Source organism: Littorina saxatilis, linkage group LG6, assembly GCF_037325665.1.
Source record: "Littorina saxatilis isolate snail1 linkage group LG6, US_GU_Lsax_2.0, whole genome shotgun sequence".
Taxonomy (NCBI): Eukaryota; Metazoa; Mollusca; class Gastropoda; order Littorinimorpha; family Littorinidae; genus Littorina; species Littorina saxatilis.
The window spans coordinates 10,209,896-10,227,395 of NC_090250.1; the positions used below are offsets into that span (position 1 = coordinate 10,209,896).

At 39.1% G+C, this 17,500-nt stretch overlaps 1 protein-coding gene across 1 annotated transcript in view; it reads right to left on the reverse strand.

Annotated features, from left to right (window-relative positions):
• Window positions 1-17,500, reverse strand: part of LOC138968462 (S-acyl fatty acid synthase thioesterase, medium chain-like) — a 48,976-nt gene that overhangs the window by 12,801 nt on the left and 18,675 nt on the right. Inside the window, exons 3-4 of the mRNA XM_070341037.1 lie at window positions 7,195-7,333; window positions 3,422-3,521 (exon numbers count right to left, since the gene is read on the reverse strand). Of these exons, the coding sequence (XP_070197138.1) occupies window positions 3,422-3,521; window positions 7,195-7,333 (239 nt within the window). The remainder of the gene's footprint in view (window positions 1-3,421; window positions 3,522-7,194; window positions 7,334-17,500) is intronic.

Below are 17,500 nucleotides of genomic sequence, written 5' to 3' on the forward strand. Positions count from 1 at the left end.
ACTGTACCAGTGTAGACACGACATGAAGGTCAGTAGTCACTGGTGAGATGGTCGATTTCTTCTCCAAAGACGTTGCGGTCGACTTGGGGCAGACGCCGGACACACGGGGGCGTTTCCTCCTCTTCTCGGAATGACGTTGTCTGTGCTGTTTCGCAGTCGTATGTCAGGACGTAGTCGTCTCCCCTTGCAATCAGCGTCTTCTTTCCACCTTTTCTTTCGCACACTACTTTTAGAGAGAGAGAGAGAGAGAGAGAGAGAGAGAAAGAGAGAGAGAGAGAGAGAGAGTACGATGTTTGAAATTGATCGATAGCCAAACTCTCCCTATTTAAAGCCTCCAGGCTCTCACCTTTGAGGTTATCTAAAGGAACTAGTGTATAAACACCATCATTAGACTATCAGTGACATGAATACGACAATAACCAGCATGATCAGACCATTTCCCATCGAGGAATGCGTTCATGTCATTGATGAATTGTGCATGCCATTTCTAAGTGTGACTTTAAAACGGAAGGGGTCATTTTTTTCTTCCTTACGTTAGCGAATATCTTCATGTTTGGTGTGCATGAACTTCTGTTTGTGGATTATCATTACAAAAAGTATCCGGTCTGTAGGTCAAATGGTTCGAGTTATACAGGGTGTCCCAGAATACTTGCAACCCATGTTAGTGCTAATAACTCTGCCAATATATTGTCAGTAAGTACTGGTGTCACATGGCTGATGTGAACCAGTTGATTGGCTAATGGCGATGCGCTTAAATCTGTTAGCGCACTCTTGGAGTGCGCTAACTTTTCCACAGAGCGTATTCTTACGCCCTTTGCCAAAGCGAGACTGTACTCTCATCCTCAGAATTAATTAATGACATGTAGCTTATATTCTTCACTTTACCAAAAAATAACCATACATTTCCTGCGGATCAAAGCAGAATTTTTTTTCCTGACAGATCGCAGGCGCCTGTGCGACAGTTAAGCCCACTGATCTAAAAATAGAAGCGGCGGTATCTCTTCCACAAATGGTCTTTTCTCGTTTTGACTTGCAAAGATTCTTCTCATATGCCGTGTTAGTGACATGTGCTTATTAACCACATTACTAAATGATGAGTTAGTGTAAAATTCCCAGCGGCAAACAGAAAACACAAGTGTTATTCCGATAACGTATCAGCTAGATCTAGACCAGCATTTGGAAGTCGACTCTGTTATAGTAGACTACACTGAAATACGACTGCATCAGTTCAGTAAATGAATCGTTTCCGAATTATCATTTCAAGACAACAACAATCGGAATCGAAAACGTGTAGGGTTAAGAACGTTCTTACCACGTATAAAACTTATTACCTGCCTGCCTCATGCGTGCAGACGAGCAATTGTTGTTTTTGAAATGAGACTGCAGTGCAGTGCCGTGGTTCGATTGCCCTAGCCGCCTAGCAGACGACATAAACCCCACAGCAAATTAACATGTTGGGCAAATGTGAACAAACAAACGATGGGGACATAATACAGCATTCTTACGGTTCATATATATAGTACCAGTCTCCCCGATGAGTGAAAATACAACACGAGAAACATACCACATTTACTTTGAAAATGTGCTAACCGTGGCCTTGGCCGCCGGAGTGAATTCAAGGGGCAACACTCTGCACAGTCAATCTGTCGAAGCTCGATGAAGGTTTCGAATCGCAAATAACTAAGAGCACAGTCCTTTCTCCGAGTTTAAATGAGGTCTCTATGAAAGATCATCACTTTTTAGCTTAACGCTACACTGGAATTTACCAACAGAAATTAAAACAAGAGTTTGCGTGTGACGAAAGCACGACACACTTGAGACAGCCCACACAAAAGTAGATCTGACACAAACCTGACCGGTACTGACAATATCGTTATTGAAACAATCCCAGTGCACTAAGGGATTTATAGAGCAAATCTCGAAAATGATTATTGAACTCAGCGCTATGCGCTTCGTTCAATAATGAATTTTCTCGATTTGCTCAATAAATCCCTTAGTGCACTGGGATGTCTCAATAACTTAAATTAATGTTATTTTTCTTATTTTTCAGATTTGCAAAGAAGAGACCATAACAACGAATAATTAGCAATCAGACAAATTTAAAATGCCTTGGACAAAAGAGCAAAACGTATTTTGCGTCACTACTTATTTGGAGACGAAATCATTCAAAACTGTGCAAGCCAAATATCGCAGGAAGTTCCACTTCAACAATTATCCCCAGAAAAGCCAAATTTAGCGTTGGGTTCACAAATTTAAAGCCACAGGATCAGTCAACAACATCAACAAGAAGGCAGAAACACCCAAATCTGGCAGGAAGCTGACTGTAAGATCTCCTGACAGTGTGAATGCGGTGAGAGATTCTGTCGGAAGGAGTCCGAAAAAGTCCATCCGAAGTCGAAGCCAAGAGCTGGGTATTTCACGTTCATCAGTGCAAAGAATCTTGATCAAGGATCTTCATCTTTACCCATACAGGATCCAGATCAAGCATAAACTCATCACCCAGAACATTCGTGCCATCAGGAAGGAAGAGTGTGTGACAACTTTGCTCGTCGGCTTCAAGTGTGTCTGCAGCAAAACGGCGGTCATTTGGAACATGTGCTCTGAAAAATGTATCCTGCAAGTAAGAGACCTCAAATCTTCAGTTTTCTAATTGTTATCATCTCAGCTTCTAGGAAATGTTATATTTTTTCTGGGACACCCTGTACCTTCCCTCCAAAAGGTGTTCCAAAATAACCCTTTCGAAATTGTCAATGACATGAACGCTTTCCTGTAATTCCCCTGAAATGAGCTGAAACCGCTGTCTTTAGGTCACCTATCATTTGGGGGGAGGCCGGGGAGTGTTTGTATACTAGGACATTCAGATATTCCAAAAAGTAAATGTCTGGAGGGTATCAATCGGGTGAGTGTGTTAACCGCTGAATCTCAAACCTCGTACTGTAGAGGCGATCCCCGAACTTGGGATATTTTTTTGGAAGAGCACAAACAAACTTGCCACTTTGTGGAATAAGCATGCATAAGCTGAAGTTCATGTATACCAAATATGAAGTCATTCGGTAGGCAGATGTAGAAGTTATTAGCATTTTTGGTGGTTGCATTTCTTTGGGTGTGGTGGTCACCCTGTATCTGTGCTTAGTGTAAATATCGACGAGAGTAGCCCTGTTAAGAATGTTCTAACTAACAAATCTTGCTTCCTGGGGAACTAATATTCAACGAGCTGCTTCTTTGCATCTGTACCTCTAATATCATTTCTTATCCTTGCACAGTACACCAAAACAACAACAACAACAACAACAACAACAACCCAAAAAACAAACAAACATGCACACTTAAGACTTTGGTCTCTCTTTGCCGACACTCTTGACCTATTTAGACCTGTGTTACCTTGTTCTTGAAATAATGTATCCTAATAATCATGACTCACATGAGGTGGAGATTCTCCGGATAGGTAGATTCTTGCCGGTTCCAGACCATAGTCCTGTCTTAGTGTAGCAGCTACCTCCGTACACAGCAAGGCTCCTAGACTGTACGGCAACATTTTTGTCAAAATCAACGAATATTATGCAAAGAGTACTGTAAGACAATCTGGTCTGTTTTTCTTATCAGGAACGACCAAATGGAATACGTACTATTCAAAACAAGTGTTCTGTCACCTTTCTTTACAAACTGGCTTGACTTTGGGGAACATTTCACATGTTTGATTCCCTCTGAAACTTGTCTTCTCATTTCAAGGCAAGTCTAAGCTAACATGTTTGTGACTACATGCACACTCCTCGTCAACAAAAGCGCACGCCTTTGCTGTTTATAAATAAATAAATAAATAAATAAATAAATGAATAGATGAATAAATGAATAAATAAAAAGATAAATGAAAACACAATTTAAATAAATAAATACATAAATAAATAAATAAATACATACATACATACATACATACATACATACATACATACATACATACATACATACATACATACATACATACATACATACATAATAATGAACGCACATGCAATCAAATAACTTCAAAATACGTAGAGGTTACATGCCGAGTCTCAGTGATTATCAAAAATAATGGTCGAAGTTAGCGGATCATGAATAATGCGAGCTTTAGCGAGCTTTTTCATGACCGCGAACTGAGACCATTATTTTTTGTAATCACTGAGACGAGGTGTGTAACCTCTTTATTCCTCCTTTCTTCAGTTATTCAAAGAAAAGAGGAGTTTTTTTGCGAAAGTTTGATCGAATCCTATTCACTCAACCTGCACAGGCGATCGATTAATGCGCGGTTGTATAGTTCCGTGCAAATCATTCCATTCTGTTAACACTTCTTGTCAGTTTTCCTATTTTGGACTAAAATCAAGTACACAGATATGCTGTTGTATTCTGCTGTGGCGGCAAAGGCAGATATTGTGTGTTCTGTATATGTTTTGGTATCGCTTAGGATAATGTTCTTTCGTCAAATGGGACTAGCAGACGAACTTTTGCACCCGTGTGCCAACGTTAAAAACTGTATGAAGTTCAGTTTTCTGGGGAAAATAGTGTATGAAACCGCTTTATGTTGTTTAAATTGATGAGATGTGTGCATTTGGTTTAACGTTGGAACGACCTGTGCTGGGATGATAACGTTGACGCCATCGTCAAGCGAGCGCGGCAACGCCTCTACTTCTTGCGCCAGCTCAAGAAGTTCCGCCTCAGCCAGGTCATCCTGGTCCAGTTCTACAGGGCCGTGGTGGAGAGCATCTTGACATTCTCCATCACAGTGTGGTACGGCAACACCTCCCAGCTGCTCAAGAACAAGCTGGAGCGTGTGGTGCGCACTGCTAGCAGGATCGTCGGCTGTGAGCTGCCCTCCCTAGCATCCCTCTATGCCAAGCGCATGCTGTCCAGAGCCCAGAAAATTGTGGCTGACGAGTCCCACCCTGGCCATCCCCTCTTCGAGCACCTGCCCTCAGGTCGTCGATTCCGATCCCTGGGGGCACGCACTCGACGTCTCCAGACCTCTTTCTTCCCCCAAGCTGTTTCCTCCCTTAACGCATCCCATCCCTCAGTTGGGCAGCTTCGCAGTCGGTGATCCTGCTGGCGGTGAGCTCACCACATCCTGTGACTCAGTGTTAGGTGGTGGTGGTGGTGGTGGTGGTGGGGAGGGGGGGGGTTGAGTGGGACTTTGATGTGTGATTTTTATTTTTTCTATATTTTTAGCTGCATTATTTTAGTCATTCATGAGTGGGTGGGTGGAGGGGATGGGCTAGTTCTAACTATGCATTAGATTATAAAATTGTATTCTGTGTAGACCCTTCCACCAGCATCTTAGACCACTCTTTGTACTTTTTCTCTTAATAGATGATTGTCATTTGTTTTACCTCATGTCTGCCCTGCGTGTGATGGTGTGATCGTGACTGCTGTAGTGTGGGCGTGTGTGTGTTGGTGTGTATGTCAGTGAATGTGTGGGCGTGTGTGTGTGTGTGTGTCAGTGTGTGTGTGGGTGTGTGTGTGTGCGTGATTTTACCAACACTACGCTAAATTCCTTGTGCTTTAAATGTTTTTTTAATATCACTTGGCTCAATAAATACTGTATTCTGTATTCTGTATTCTGATCTGTTTATAAAATGAATTATTGTTGAAAACTGACCGTCGGATTGCAGTCTGTTGTCGAAGAAACTGAGTGAAAAGAAATTTGAAAGGGGAAATACTCTTGTCGCTAGACAAAGTATGAGAGTTACTTGCCTTGGAAATTTGCTTGTGATGAACGTTCGTGCACAGCAGACCTAGATTCAGAAAACAACCAAACTCATGGATTTTATATGGAGATTCATGTGTTCAAGCCTGTAGTTGTTAATTTAAATGCGGTATGTTTGTATTGTTTGCTCCAGAGATGTATACTTCGTACATTAGAGCGTTCGGAACTTTTCAGTCGCAAAAGTAGTACCGACGCAGAACAGCTTCTCAACCCATTGCGCTATCGAGGATTCAGGCTGTTGCTGGGTCGTTATTTGTTTGGTTGCTGGGTGATTATCGAAAAATAACTAGCTCTACAAGTTTACAGAGGTAAAGAAGCAGAGGGGGGAATAAAGTAATAATATAAACCTGAAAGAACACGTTATGTAACTGCTCCTTAGAATTTCGCACTTGTCCTTCGAACTCATTGCACTTAATTATGAACTTATGTTTAATCGCAAAAGAAAAGTAGAGCAATGGGAAACAAAGGCCAAGGTGGGAGAGACAGGCAAGTTTAAATGAAGTAGATAGGCTGTTGATATTGGGGCATGTGTCCAAGAGGTAGGAGGCTCTCATCCAATCCCGGGCATGTATATGGTGGTTTGCAAGAATAACAATAAACGAGTTGCGTGAAGCGATATAAAAAGATTCAGTCAATCTGTAGGCATCAAACTATAGGATCAACTAAAAAAAAAAAATGTCATCGGCGAGACTACATTCAGATAGTCTCGGCTAACCATACCCGAAGATCGAGACGGGTCACGCTAGTCTCCGCGAAGCATGCGAACATTATACTCAACCTATTTATTTCTGTAAATCTGAGCGCGTTTTTAAAGTATAGATAACATATCTATATATTTTTTTAATTCAGGAGAAGATGAGGAATACAATGCAATGATTTTTTTCTTCTGTATATTCGGGAATATTCGTTTTTAATGACAAATTTAATAAGCAAACAAATTAACTAATTATTTAGCTTCCGAGCTGAAATGCAATCCCAAAGTCCGGACTGAATCAAAGATTGCTTGACCCAAATTTCAATCAATTTAATTGAAAAATGAGGGCGTGACAGTGCTGCCTGAACTATCACTAAAAGCCGGATATGACGTCATCAAAGTCATTTATCGAAAAAATGGAGAGAAAAAAAAACATCTGGGGATAGCATACCCATGAACTCTCATGCAAGTTTCATGAAGATCGGTCAAGTAGTTTTCTCTGAATCGGTCTACACACATACACACACGCACACACATACACCAACACCCTCGTCTCGATTCCCCGTTCTATGTTGAATCATTTAGTCAAAATGTGACTAAATGTAAAAGGGAAAAGAAAACAAAAGAAGAAAGGTTCCTCAATGGAGCGTGTATTCTTGATTTTGGAAGGTTAGAGGTCTATCTGTTTCGGATATTTTTCTTAAGTTTTACATCAGCAATTGCACATGAAGGAAAGCATTTCAACGACAATCTAATGCCTCACCTATGGCCGCAGAAGAAGAAGGGTTTATCAGCGTAGTGTTTGTGGATGGCACCAGCAATATCCGAGGCGATTTGCTGGGCCGAGAAACAGCACTCCTCTTTGTAGCGCGTTTCCCTGCCCGGTAGCGTCACACCAACCACTGCAAAACAAACAATCATTTCGTCTTCAAATGCATGTTATGCAACAACAGAAATGAAAGGTGAACAAATAAAAGTAAAAAGAATGAATAAAAGGAAGAGAAAATAAGAGACAGAAAAAAAAAGAAAAGGAAAGAAAAAAGGAAAAGAAAATTAATATTCTGTTTATCTTAAATAAGCTATAAGACTTACTTTACTACTACGTCTGCGGGTATGTCTGAGTCTACGAAATGCATTCATGTTTGCAAATGTCAAAGATGGTTTCCCTCCTGTATAAATCAGAAAGTAAACAACCAAGAGGACCTCTCGACTAGCCGTTAGTCAACAGTGCTTCCTGTTGAGTATAAAAAAAATGTGCCATATTCTCTGAAAAAAAAGAACAAGTCGCGTAAGGCGAAAATACAATATTTAGTCAAGTAGCTGTCGAACTCACAGAATGAAACTGAACGCAATGCCATTTTTCAGCAAGACCGTATACTCGTAGCATCGTCAGTCCACCGCTCATGGCAAAGGCAGTGAAATTGACAAGAAGAGCGGGGTAGTAGTTGCGCTAAGAAGGATAGCACGCTTTTCTGTACCTCTCTTTGTTTTAACTTTCTGAGCGTGTTTTTAATCCAAACATATCATATCTATATGTTTTTGGAATCAGGAACCGACAAGGAATAAGATGAAAGTGTTTTTAAATTGATTTGGACAATTTAATTTTGATAATAATTTTTATATATTTAATTTTCAGAGCTTGTTTTTAATCCGAATATAACATATTTATATGTTTTTGGAATCAGCAAATGATGGAGAATAAGATAAACGTAAATGTGGATCGTTTTATAAATTTTTATTTTTTTTTACAATTTTCAGATTTTTAATGACCAAAGTCATTAATTAATTTTTAAGCCACCAAGCTGAAATGCAATACCGAAGTCCGGGCTTCGTCGAAGATTACTTGACCAAAATTTCAACCAATTTGGTTGAAAAATGAGGGCGTGACAGTGCCGCCTCAACTTTCACGAAAAGCCGGATATGACGTCATCAAAGACATTTATCAAAAAAATGAAAAAAACGTATGGGGATTTCATACCCAGGAACTCTCATGTCAAATTTCACAAAGATCGGTCCAGTAGTTTAGTCTGAATCGCTCTACACACACACACAGACACACGCACACACGCACACACGCACACACGCACATACACCACGACCCTCGTTTCGATTCCCCCTCGATGTTAAAATATTTAGTCAAAACTTGACTAAATATAAAAAAGAAAGAAGATTGGCAATCTTTAAACATTTGCCAAGAATTACGCTTCCAATTATTTGATTGAAATTTGACTTTTTGGAATGTGTAGTCTTGGTCGAGGAACATTTCTGGCAGGTAGTGTTACTGCGCCATGCTGAACGCGTGAAAAAGGAGCGCGTTTTTCAAATTCGAATGAAATATGCCAGGTCAAAACTCTGTGACGTCAACACAACAATAAGGTTCTGGCCACGAACCAACGTATTATAAACTGAGTGCACTGGCGCTGGCGAAAAGTGCAATGAAGAAACATGCCCGTACAACGTCAACGAAAACAGAGCAAATTGGATAGGGGAAGGGCAATTGGCTGGCAACATCATCTTGCTGCCACCTTTCGCCTAACTGAGCCATTGTCAAACGCATTAATTTGAGACGGCACTGTTGTGGCGACTTAATTTTTCTATGAAATTGATTGCAATTTTGATCAAACATTCTTTGACCATTTCCGACTATGGGACTGCATTTTCTCTTGGAAGCATATAGATTGATTGATACAAACTAATCTGTTAATTACAATTTTGCTTGAAATTGAATGTTATCTTTTCTTGAATCCAAATCATACAGATATCTTATGGTTACCCTGACCATGTGCTCAGAATTAAAGATGACTGGTTTCCAGCGTCAATCGTTTAGTCTCAGGCCGACAAATTGACAAGATGTTTTGATACTGCTTCGCGCGATTTGTTTGTTTCAGTCCAAGAGGAAGAATGCAAAGCCTGAACTGATTCCTGATGAATAACAGGCTGGATTGCATACGGAGAGAAAGGTATTTTGTCTGTGATAGAGATACATGTTATGTCAAAAAGTTCTTAATGTTATCATGTCTGTGATAGTTACATATTATGTCAAAGTGTTTTTAATGTTATCATGTCTGTGATAGAGTTACATATTATGTCAAAGTGTTTTTTAACAGCTATTGTGTTTTCAGCGTAGCAATGGGGTCCGATATTTAGACGAGACTATGTCAAGTATAATGCCGATAGCTGCTGAGGAGTCTTCTTTGGGATCACCTCAAGGTCTAGGCCAACCAAGACTATGACATATTCGTAGCAAAGCCGCCGAATGGTACCGTAAACCAAGAATAGTGACGTAAGAGAATATGTGGCCATTTCTGCGAAAAGGGACATTCTTGAGCTAAGCTTCTGATTGGAGAAACGCGGGGTCAAAGTTAGAGCAAAATGTAAACAGACTTTGCTGTGCTGGGCTCGTATTCTTGAATCAGCTGCAACTCATATACCGGCCTGTAAAACCACTTCCGCTCGATAAGTCCGCTAAGTGTTATTCATGAAACTCCGGTAAAGACTCGGTGTCTCCGAGCTGTAAAGTTAGAGGACCCATCCCCCTCCTCTAAAACCGTCAATTTTGAATAAATCTTGTTAAAATATTGTTTGTAGATTTATGTCCCTCATGGACACACATTGGTGTCATTTAAGCACCAATGCATTGCGGACAAATACGAGATACCGCTCGCGAAAGATTTCAACCGATGCTCGATCATACCGGCTTGTTGTGAAAGCGTACTAGCGTCTTTTTTAATGCATTACAGTGTCCGATTATTTTCAACTGATTCCGTGGTCGAACGGTTCTCTCGTTCGCCTGATGCGTGATTGAGTCGATATCAAATCTCCATCTGCCCGTAATTTTTTTTTTACTCTTTGGCATTTGTTTATTTTTGTTTATTTTCTTCATGTGCAAAAGAGTACGTTATAATAGCAAAATTGATTGAAATTTTTTTTTTTTAGGCTGGAATGTTTTTTTTTTTAAATCTTTGGTTAAGATGATATTAGTTTATTGATAAAGTTTGTTAACTTAAGCATGTACACATTTGATTACAAAAATTAAATAAATAACCATGAAGAAGGATGCTTCCCGCTTAAAAAAACAAAGGTGAAAGAGAAACAAGTCGCGTAAGGCGAAAATACAATATTTAGTCAAGTAGCTGTCGAACTCACAGAATGAAACTGAACGCAATGTAATTTTTCAGCAAGACCGTATACTCGTAGCATCGTCAGTCCACCGCTCATGGCAAAGGCAGTGAAATTGACAAGAAGAGCGGGGTAGTAGTTGCGCTAAGAAGGATAGCACACTTTTTTGTACCTCTCTTTGTTTTAACTTTCTGAGCGTGTTTTTAATCCAAACATATCATATCTATATGTTTTTGGAATTAAGAACCGACAAGGAATAAGATGAAAGTGTTTTTAAATTGATTTGGACAATTTAATTTTGATAATAATTTTTATATATTTAATTTTCAGAGCTTGTTTTTAATCCGAATATAACATATTTATATGTTTTTGGAATCAGCAAATGATGGAGAATAAGATAAACGTAAATTTGGATCGTTTTATAAAGTTTTATTTTTTTTTACAATTTTCAGATTTTTAATGACCAAAGTCATTATTTAATTTTTAAGCCACCAAGCTGAAATGAAATACCGAACTCCGGGCTTCGTCGAAGATTACTTGACCAAAATTTCAACCAATTTGGTTGAAAAATGAGGGCGTGACAGTGCCGCCTCAACTTTCACGAAAAGCCGGATATGACGTCATCAAAGACATTTATCAAAAAAATGAAAAAAAGGTTCGGGGATTTCATACCCAGGAACTCTCATGTCAAATTTCATAAAGATCGGTCTAGTAGTTTAGTCTCAATCGCTCTACACACACACACACACGCACACACACACGCACGCACACACGCACATACACCACGACCCTCGTTTCGATTCCCCCTCGATGTTAAAATATTTAGTCAAAACTTGACTAAATATAAAAATAAATATAAACAAGTCGCGTAAGGCGAAAATACAATATTTAGTCAAGTAGCTGTCGAACTCACAGAATGAAACTGAACGCAATGCCATTTTTCAGCAAGACCGTATACTCGTAGCATCGTCAGCCCACCGCTCATGGCAAAGGCAGTGAAATTGACAAGAAGAGCGGGGTAGTAGTTGCGCTAAGAAGGATACACGCTTTTCTGTACCTCTCTTTGTTTTAACTTTCTGAGCGTGTTTTTAATCCAAACATATCATATCTATATGTTTTTGGAATCAAGAACCGACAAGGAATAAGATGAAAGTGTTTTTAAATTGATTTGGACAATTTAATTTTGATAATAATTTTTATATATTTAATTTTCAGAGCTTGTTTTTAATCCGAATATAACATATTTATATGTTTTTGGAATCAGCAAATGATGGAGAATAAGATAAACGTAAATTTGGATCGTTTTATAAATTTTTATTTTTTTTTACAATTTTCAGATTTTTAATGACCAAAGTCATTAATTAAATTTTAAGCCACCAAGCTGAAATGTAATACCGAAGGCCGGGCTTCGTCGAAGATTACTTGACCAAAATTTCAACCAATTTGGTTGAAAAATGAGGGCGTGACAGTGCCGCCTCAACTTTCACGAAAAGCCGGATATGACGTCATCAAAGACATTTATCAAAAAAATGAAAAAAAGGTTCGGGGATTTCATACCCAGGAACTCTCATGTCAAATTTCATAAAGATCGGTCCAGTAGTTTAGTCTGAATCGCTCTACACACACACACACACACACACAGACACACACACACACGCACATACACCACGACCCTCGTTTCGATTCCCCCTCGATGTTAAAATATTTAGTCAAAACTTGACTAAATATAACAAGTCGCGTAAGGCGAAAATACAACATTTAGTCAAGTAGCTGCCGAACTCACAGAATGAAACTGAACGAAACGCAACGCAGCAAGACCGTATACTCGTAGCATCGTCACTCCACCGCCCGTGGCAAAGGCAGTGCCAGTGAAATTGACAAGAAGAGCGGGGTAGTAGTTGCGCTGAGAAGGATAGCACGCTTTTCTGTACCTCTCTTCGTTTTAACTTTCTGAGCGTGTTTTTAATCCAAACATATCATATCTATATGTTTTTGGAATCAGGAACCGACAAGGAATAAGATGAAAGTGTTTTTAAATTGATTTCGAAAAAAAATTTGATTATAATTTTTATATATTTAATTTTCAGAGCTTGTTGTTAATCCAAATATAACATATTTATATGTTTTTGGAATCAGAAAATGATGGAGAATAAAATGAACATAAATTTGAATCGTTTTATAAAAAAAATATTTTTTTTACAATTTTCAGATTTTTAATGACCAAAGTCATTAATTAATTTTTAAGCCACCAAGCTGAAATGCAATACCAACGTCCGGGCTTCGTTGAAGATTACTTGACCAAAATATCAACCAATTTGGTTGAAAAATGAGGGCGTGACAGTGCCGCCTCAACTTTCACGAAAAGCCGGATATGACGTCATCAAAGACATTTATCAAAAAAATGAAAAAACTGTGTGAGGATATCATACCCAGGAACTCTCATGTCAAATTTCATAAAGATCGGTCCAGTAGTTTAGTCTGAACCGCTCTACACACACACACACACACAGACACACACACACACATACACCATGACCCTCGTCTCGATTCCCCCCTCTACGTTAAAACATTTAGTCAAAACTTGACTAAATGTAAAAACACCTAAAATATGCTGTTGCAGCCACCTGCATGCAACTGAGATTAAAAACAAAAAAATAAAAAATAAATAAAAAGGGTCTCCCGGCACGTGTTTTTACATTTAGTCAAGTTATGACTAAATGTTTTAACATCGAAGGGGGAATCGAGACGAGGGTCGTGGTGTATGTGTGTCTGTCTGTGCGTGTGTGTGTGAGTGTGTGTGTGTAGAGCGATTCAGACTAAACTACTGGACCGATCTTTATGAAATTTCACATGAGAGTTCCTGCGTATGAAATCCCCATAGGTTTTTTTCATTTTTTTTCCGGCTTTTCGTGAAAGTTGAGGCGGCCCTCATTTTTCAACCAAATTGATTGAAATTTTGGTCAAGCAATCTTCGACGAAGCCCGGACTTCGGTATTGCATTTCAGCTTGGTGGCTTAAAAATTAATTAATGACTTTGGTCATTAAAAATCTGAAAATTGTAAAAAAAAATAAAAATTTATAAAACGATCCAAATTTACGTTCACCTTATTCTCCATCATTTTCTGATTCCAAAAACATATAAATATGTTATATTTGGATTAAAAACAAGCTCTGAAAATTAAATATATAAAAATTATTATCAAAATTAAATTGTCGAAATCAATTTAAAAACACTTTCATCTTATTCCTTGTCGGTTCCTGATTCCAAAAACATATAGATATGATATGTTTGGATTAAAAACACGCTCAGAAAGTTAAAACAAAGAGAGGTACAGAAAAGTGTGCTATCCTTCTTAGCGCAACTACTACCCCGCTCTTCTTGTCAATTTCACTGCCTATGCCGTGAGCGGTGGACTACGAGTATACGGTCTTGCTGCGTTGCATTGCGTTCAGTTTCATTCTCTGAGTTCGACAGCTACTTGACTAAATGTTGTATTTTCGCCTTACGCGACTTGTTATTTCATTCAGTTTGTTTGGGTAGTTGCTATTGACTTTAAAACTGCAACATTGTGTCCTTCAAAGTCAAACTCTCGTTTAACTACCGCCCAGTATTTATTTTTACTGCCCAGTGATTATTTATTTTTTCCCGGTATTCATGTGTGTTTAGCAGAAGGTCGGCAGCTACCAGTTGGTTATTTTTAGAATTGAAGATTCCCGATACTTGCTCTTCTCTGCGCACGCGTTACCGGCGTTTTCGCCGGCGTGTCAGTGTCAAAGTCAATAGAAACAACCCAAACAAACTGAACGAAATAAAAACACGGGGAGATTTTATTTTTATTTCTTTTATAAACCTCAGTTGCATGCAGGTGTACAGGGTATAATACCTAGTAAACGCCAACCCCCCAGTTTCGACCAGTGGAGTAGACAAGGAAAATAAGTAGAGGTTAAATGCCGAGTCTCAGTGATTATTAAAAATAATGGTCGAAGTTAGCGGATCATGAAAAATGCGAGCTTTAGCGAGCTTTTTCATGACCGCGAACTGAGACCATTATTTTTTATAATCACTGAGACGAGGTGTGTAACCTCTTTATTCCTCCTTTCTTCAGTTATTCAAAGAAAAGAGGAATTTTTTTGCGAAAGTTTGATCGAATCCTATTCTCTCAACCAGTCAACCTGCGCAGGCGATCGATTAATGCGCGGTTGTATAGTTCCGTGCAAATCATTCCATTCTGTTAACACTTCTTGTCAGTTTTCCTATTTTGGGCTAAAATCAAGTACACAGATATGCTGTTATTCTGCTGTGGCGGCAAAGGCAGATATTGTGTGTTCTGTATATGTTTTGGTATGGCTTAGGATAATGTTTTTTCGTCAAATGGGACAAGCAGACGAACTTTTGCACCCGTGTTCCAACGTTAAAAACTGTATGAAGTTCAGTTTTCTGGGGAAAATAGTGTATGAAACCCCTTTATGTTGTTTAAATTGATGAGATGTGTGCATTTGGTTGCGTGTGATCTGTTTATTAAATGAAATATTGTTGAAAACTGACCGTCAGATTGCAGTCTGTTGTCGAAGGAACTGAGTGAAAAGAAGGGGAACTACTCTTGTCGCTAGACAAAGTATGAGTTACTTGCCTTGGGAAATTGCTTGTGATGAACGGTTTGAGCACGGCAGATCTAGATTCAGACAACAACTGAACTCATGGATTTTATATGGAGATTCATGTGTTCAGGCCTGTAGTTGTTAATTTAAATGCGGTATGTTTGTATTGTTTGCTCCAGAGATGTATACTTCGTACATTAGAGCGTTCGGAACTTTTCAGTCGCAAAAAGTAGTACCGAAACAGAACAACCTCTCAACCCATTGCACTATCGAGGATTCAGGCTGTTGCTGGGTCGTTATTTGTTTGGTTGCTGGGTCATTATCGAAAAATAACTACCCCTACAAGTTTACAGAGGTAAAGAAGCAGAGGGGGGAATAAGTAGAGGTTACATGCCGAGTCTCAGTGATTATTAGAAATAATGGTCGAAGTTAGCGGATCATGAAAAATGCGAGCTTTAGCGAGCTTTTTCATGACCGCGAACTGAGACCATTATTTTTTATAATCACTGAGACGAGGTGTGTAACCTCTTTATTCCTCCTTTCTTCAGTTATTCAAAGAAAAGAGGAGTTTTTTTGCGAAAGTTTGATCGAATCCTATTCTCTCAACCAGTCAACCTGCGCAGGCGATCGATTAATGCGCGGTTGTATAGTTCCGTGCAAATCATTCCATTCTGTTAACACTTCTTGTCAGTTTTCCTATTTTGGGCTAAAATCAAGTACACAGATATGCTGTTATTCTGCTGTGGGGGCAAAGGCAGATATTGTGTGTTCTGTAAATGTTTTGGTATGGCTTAGGATAATGTTTTTTCGTCAAATGGGACTAGCAGACGAACTTTTGCACCCGTGTTCCAACGTTAAAAACTGTATGAAGTTCAGTTTTCTGGGGAAAATAGTGTATGAAACCCCTTTAAGTTGTTTAAATTGATGAGATGTGTGCATTTGGTTGCGTTTGATCTGTTTATTAAATGAAATATTGTTGAAAACTGACCGTCGGATTGCAGTCTGTTGTCGAAGGAACTGAGTGAAAAGAAGGGGAACTACTCTTGTCGCTAGACAAAGTATGAGTTACTTGCCTTGGGAAATTGCATGTGATGAACGGTTTGAGCACAGCAGACCTAGATTCAGAAAACAACCAAACTCATGGATTTTATATGGAGATTCATGTGTTCAGGCCTGTAGTTGTTAATTTAAATGCGGTATGTTTGTATTGTTTGCTCCGGAGATGTATACTTCGTACATTAGAGCGTTCGGAACTTTTCAGTCGCAAAAAGTAGTACCGAAACAGAACAACCTCTCAACCCATTGCACTATCGAGGATTCAGGCTGTTGCTGGGTCGTTATTTGTTTGGTTGCTGGGTCATTATCGAAAAATAACTACCCCTACAAGTTTACAGAGGTAAAGAAGCAGAGGGGGGAATAAATAAAGATTATTCGGTCTGCTGTTATTGTTGTTTTTCAATTGTTTCCTTTCCTTAGACATGCTTCGGGGATTGGACAGAAAAAGGTTTCTGGAGTGGCTAGAGAATCGCAATACATTTTTGACTGGGAGGAAAAAGAAGAAACGAAAGCTTCATCTTTGGTTTAAACATAAGTTTATTTCAACAAATGTTACAATCATGACATGTATATGTCGTGCCGAATTCACGTAATTGCCGACTTCGCGGAATCGGCAACATTTTTGCCCATTTCGCGTAATCGGCAAAACGCTGCCCATTACGCGAAATCGGCAGCGTTTTGCCGAAAACGCATAAAGGCTTCTAAAATTTGCCCATTTTGAGAAATCGGCAGCCACTTTTTGGTTTTAAAGTTCTAAAATGCCTGAGATATCATCACACTTAGACAACGAGATACTCGAATGGATAGATATTGCACTAATCGATCAGTTATGGCAAGTTATTGCAAAAAATTTAGTTTTCGTGCATTTCCGGAGTCATGCTCGACACAGCCTAACATAGACCATACAAAACATAGTAGGGAGGTAAAACAATGTTAATACAATGTTCTGGTGACACAAAAAGTAACAGACTGGCTGTCGCTTTTGCGAAATGGGCAAATTTTAGAGGCCTTTCCGCATTTTTGGCAAAACGCTGCCGATTTCACGTAATGGGCAGCGTTTTGCCGATTACGCGAAATGGGCAAACATGTTGCCGATTCCGCGAATTCGGCAATTCCGTGAATTCGGCACGACATATACAAAAGACACAGGTAACAGCAACAAGCTAGAAGCTTATAGTGGTGTTCCTGCATGGATATTATAACGTAAGGCGGTAACGGCTGAACAATTTGTCTAAATAAACCAAATTGGAAATTCAAAGCATCATCATTATAATCATCCTCATCTCATTAACCAT